Here is a 5,362-nt window from a genome sequence, read left to right as displayed (position 1 = left end):
ATCCAAATTCCTGATCAACTGATCAAATGTGTCAGTCACATGAGACTCCCTAAAATAAGGAAATTTATTTTTCTTAATTGATAGTGTATTCTGTATATTTTGTTCTATATGTGGGAATTGAATTTGACCGATTTTTGTTACTGGTCTGTCAGTTTTGTACTAACATCGATTTCCAATTCCAGATATAAAGAACGATATACACGATGACTAATCGCTATGAACTACAAGCAGCACGGTGAGGGGAACTGGCACCTCATCGAGAAGAAATCGGACCTGTCTCGATCAGGGAAGAGTTGCCCGTCTGCGCTGGCTGGATCATCTCAGATCCAATCTGAAGAAAAGCCCCATTTCGATTGAAGAAGGGGCATTGCTCATCCATCTTCAAAAGAATCTGGGCAACAAGTTGTCTCTGATGGCAAAAAATGTGAGAGTTCTCGCAGTTTTGGTTTTCTTTTTTTTATCAAATTCTCTTCCGCATTTTTGTGATTCCGACGAGCTGCCGATCTAGTTTCCCGGTCGCACCGATAACAAGTTGAAGAACTTTTGGAATACACGAACAAGAAGGAGATATCGAGATTCAGATCAGAAGCGCCAACAAATTGATGCCCAATCTCCTCTGCGTCGCAGTGCTGATCTACTGGAAATTCCTGCTTTCGTAACCTTGTGCTTCTTGGCTAGCGGTGCACAAGCATTCTACGCCAGAGTGTTTGCTGGAACCTTCGGAAGTAGAATGCCAGATCTGTTGATCGTCTCCACCTCTTTTCTGCATTTGGGAACAGATCGGAAAAGGTACGAACCCTAATCTTTTTTTTCGTGCTTCCAAGGGTTTTTCGATTTGCGATTTTCCGTCGGATCGATCGGTGGTTGATTCTTGCTCGATAGTGCAGTTTGCTTCGCTTCCGATCGGGGACCGAGGCGGGGCTTCGCGGTCTTGTTTTCGATCTGAATCTGCCCCCGGCGGAGCCTTCCGATCGTCGGTTCATGGTGGGCTACGCGCTCTTGCCCAAGAAGCAGCGGAGCCTCATCCGACCCTCTCTCATGAGCCCCGCTCGCGATCGCGGCGTCTATCTCGTCCCCGTCGACCCCTGGCGGCCCCTCGCCGAGCAGGGCCATTTCAACTGCGTGATCCACAAGCTCTACGCCGGCGAATGGATGGCCCGGCTCGCTGATTTCGCCGCCAAGAGCCCCGGCGTCCCCATCGTCGACCACCCCCTCGCCATCGAGCGCCTTCACAATCACGATCGCATCGCCATGCTCCATCAAGTCTCCAAGCTCAATGCCCCTCATGGGACAGAGACCTTCGGGATCCCAAACCAAGCGTTGCTCCATGACTTCAGCGCTGGGCCTTCTCTCGGATAACCGACCTCCGGTTCCCCATCATCGCCAAGTCCCTGCTCTCCGACGGCAGGGCCAAGTCCCACGGGATGACCCTTGTCTACAAACGCAGTGACTTGCTCATGTTCAAACCTCCTCTCCTGCTCCAGGTGTTCCTCAATCCCGCCGGCGTCATCTTCAAGGTCTATGTGGCAGGAAACTCTGTGCAATACGTGAGAAGAGAGTCCCTCCCGGACGTCGCCCCTGAGCAGCACCACTCCGTCACTTTCTCTCGAGCATCCAACACAAGTTCGCACAACCCTAAGGAGGTCGAATGGGCAGAGCTGCCTCCATCGAGCTTTCTCAAGAAGATAGAGTGGGCTTGCGGAAGGCTACGGGATTGCGCCTCTTCAGCTTCGACATGATTAGGGATGCCAAAGCCCGCAACCACTACCTCACAATTACTTCCCCGGCTACTCCAAGTTGCCTTGTTACGAAGAATTTTTGACCAACTTCTTCTTGGACATGGTTCATCGGACAGGGGAATCTGCCTCTGCCAGTTCTTCTTTCTCTGCCAGACTGCCACGGACTGATGGGTTGGATCCATGGTGTTTCCTTCTCCAATTTTATTGTAAACTCTAATAACATTCTTGGTTTCAGAATGTACATTCTTTCGTTTAGTTAATTATTCGTTTCAGATTGTTTGACTTGAATTTTTAAGTCAAACAAAATTCAGATTGTTTTAAAGGGAAAATTTTAGAATAAGGGTGTATATAGTAAACTTATTACGAAAAGTAGGTAAAAAGTAAACTTTGGATGACATTCGGTGGGAGTAATTAATATCAAGGATTTTTGGTATTTATTATTGATTATTTTTTTTCTTAAAATCGGTATTTAAATCTCAGTACTTTCTATATGACTATATTTCTGAGATTTAAATCTCGGTACATGTATTTTTTTATTTATTTTTCTTATAATCGGGATTTAAATCCTGACACTTTTCATTTTCGGGATTTAAATCCCGGCACTGCGGCACATGTTTTTTTTTTCTCATAATTAAGATTTAAATCCCGGAGCACATTATTTTTTTTATTTCTAAGATAAGAAATTTTTAATTCCCATTAAGTTTGATTTTTTTTTAAAAAAAATCAAATTCATAATAAATTTATAAAAAATGTTACAAAATAAAATTGTTTTATTAAAATTCTAATTAATAAAAAATAAGTATTTTTTTTACCCAAATCTTTATTTATTAAAAAAACACTCTAATTTTAAAACTACAAAAAAAAAAAATCAAAAATAATATTATTCCCTTCCTGCCCCTCCCGTCAACATTCTAAATCCCCTTTCCAAACGTTGTTTTCCAATCCATCCCCTAGTAGGTCTGATATGAAAAAATATCAGGTTCACGCTGGGTTTCATGTGAGAAAATATCATGCCCACACTGGGCCTGATATTGGACCATATCAGGTGCACATTGGGTCTGATGTGAGAAAATATTAGGCTCACGCTGGGCCTAATATGAAAATATTATATGCACCCATGACATGGACAATACCAGGTCCACGCGTGATATGGAAAAATATTAGATCCACACTGGGCCTGATATGGACAATATTAGGTCCACGCTGGGCTTGATATTTCCATATCAGATCCATGGTGGGCATGATATTTTCCTAATCAGGCCTACTCTAGGCCTGATATGGTCTAACACCAAGCTCAGCGTGAGCCTAATATGAAAATATCAGGTCCATCGTGGGTCTGATATAGGAAAATTTCGTGCTCTTTTTAATCTTAGAGAGAGGGGGTGCAATGAAAAATAGCGAGAGAGGGGGGAATTTAGGAGATTGGTGAGAGGGGTAAAAAGGGAATAACACTATTTTTAGTGTTTTTTTTTGTAGTTTTAAAATTAGGATGCTCTTTTGGGTAAATAAAAAATCGTGACCGCTCTTTTTTTGTAAAAAATTGAAAATATAAGAGAATGTGATGAATCCACATGTAGCGAGTTTCCCGCCTAATATTCAGATCGAAATTTCGCTGACATTCAAGCATGCTGACATGCAACGAGAATTCCACTGACATTAAGGATGACAATGGGGCGGATTAAAATTTAGATCCCTAGCAAATCCATCATAGCGGAATGAGTTTAAACCCGCATAAACGGGTCTTAGGCGAGTCGAAGGCGGGTCTCGAGTTTAATCGGACCCGTTCTGGACCTGCACAGTATAATTTTTTTATTAATTATTAATTAAATAAAAATTGATAATTAATTTTAATGGAATCAAAATGGATATATTTTCATTTGTGATAATATTTTTTGGTTAAATAATGTTATTAATATAAATATTGAAAAGAAATTTAATGTTTAATTAATTTTTTTTAATTTTATATTAAAAAAATAAAAAATAAATATGATGTGTCTAGCAGATCTAATCCAGATCCATCTCGTCGGATTCGTGAGACGGGGGCGGAACAGACCCAAAGAGAGACAGGATGGATCACAGGTTTAGCAAAATCTATTCTAATCCACACCCACTGTCATCCCTAGTTAACATGCAGCATTAATTGATTCTTGTGCCCATATTTTTTCTATTTTTTTTAATACACATTCGTCTTTATAAAGGATTGTAATGTGCAAATGAGAATGAGGCTGCGAGAATACGCGGGAGAGCAGAAAGACAGTGAGGCTGCGAGAAGTGAGGAAGAAGAAAATTGTGAAAAAGTAGGTAAAACATTTTAATTAGTATTTATTTTTTTTTAATTTTATTATTGTGCCGATAGTAAGTGAAATTAATTTAATAATATTTATTATTAAGGAAATTTTAGTCTGTAATTTTAAAGTGACATTTTCCATGAGAAATTTAATTTATATCATTTAATAAAATTTTTGTGTCATTATTTTGTACCCTATAATTCGTCACTAGGTTGTATGCAAAATTCAAAGGTGGATCTTTTATTAATATTTGATCCAACATATTTTGTGAATGAATTAATATTTTAAGTGTTCATGTATTGATAAATTCTAAGGTGTTAATGTATTAAAGAATTTTTAACACGGCTTCCGAATGACATTTCTTGCAACTCCATCTGGAATAATTGGAATGAATATCTTTGAGTTAGTAATTTAGTTGTATAGGGTTTTTTTTAATTTTATTAATCATAATGTAGTTAGTACATTTAGTTTGTCATTAAATAAATATTGGTGTGTCTAAAATAACATTATCACTTCCCCTGTATTAAGACAACGGATTTGAATTTCAAATTAATGAAAAATATTAATTTAAAGGATGTGAAAATAAAAATTAATTTATTTAGTTAAAAAGATGTGTTATGGTATTTTGTTTGTTGAGAATTTCTTTATGTTTATAAATTATGGTCTATTCAAAATTTGAAGTATCATTACTTATTTATTGTAGAAAGACTTCAAAAATAAAAGTTCTTGTTAGCTATAGAGGTAGGATCATGGAGGGTGAGCACGGTGTAGACTATAAGGAGGGTCGCATCGAGTAGTGTTTTTGAAAGAAGGATTTGAGTATAGTGACCTTGTTGAGTTCATAAGCTAGAAATTAGAGCTCCGATCAAATGATGTTATATCTGATATAATATATAGATTGTCTTTCATATCAAATGGAGACATCCATCATTATTGTATAGAGGTTAAAGATGATGATGATATATGCACCCTTGTTGATAGTATTTCTATTGTTGAAAGTATAAGTTATCCACAGCTATATGTGAAAACTAGAAAATATCGAGTTAAAGGTAAGAGAAGTGTATGTCCTCAGGAGGTAGAACTGGGTGGTAGACAAAGTTTTTGTGATTGTAGTTCGCATCTTTTGTATGAACCTATTATGTAAAGTGGTAGACACAATGTATATGCTCCTACTTCAGAGCCAATTGATGATCCTTTTATACAACTTGGTCGGCGAAGTATTTGTGGACTAAGCTATGATATGGTTAATCATTCATACCATGTGAGTGGTCATCACAGTGTATGTGCTCCAAGTTCTCAACTGTTTAGTGACTTAATTCTACAATGTGACCTACA

At 38.2% G+C, this 5,362-nt stretch overlaps 1 protein-coding gene across 1 annotated transcript; it reads left to right on the top strand.

Moving 5' to 3' along the window:
- Positions 1-219: 219 nt before the first annotated feature.
- Positions 220-2,108, top strand: LOC122041377 (inositol-tetrakisphosphate 1-kinase 5-like). The gene is made up of 3 exons (XM_042601030.1): positions 220-424; positions 509-789; positions 888-2,108. Exons 1-3 carry the CDS (start codon positions 413-415, stop codon positions 1,357-1,359), a joined length of 765 nt encoding a protein of 254 aa, XP_042456964.1. The 5' UTR covers positions 220-412; the 3' UTR covers positions 1,360-2,108.
- The last annotated feature ends 3,254 nt before the right edge of the window (positions 2,109-5,362 follow it).

Source organism: Zingiber officinale, chromosome 2A (assembly GCF_018446385.1).
Source record: "Zingiber officinale cultivar Zhangliang chromosome 2A, Zo_v1.1, whole genome shotgun sequence".
In the NCBI taxonomy this organism is placed as follows: Eukaryota; Viridiplantae; Streptophyta; class Magnoliopsida; order Zingiberales; family Zingiberaceae; genus Zingiber; species Zingiber officinale.
Note: the sequence above shows the minus strand (reverse complement) of the source record. Positions and strands in the feature narration are given on the sequence as shown.

What these genes read in the sequence shown, in the direction of transcription:
- LOC122041377 (XM_042601030.1), top strand. An exon ending in TTGGGAACAGATCGGAAAAG is followed by an intron (nt 790 to 887) that starts GTACGAACCCTA and finishes TCGATAGTGCAG; the next exon opens with TTTGCTTCGCTTCCGATCGG.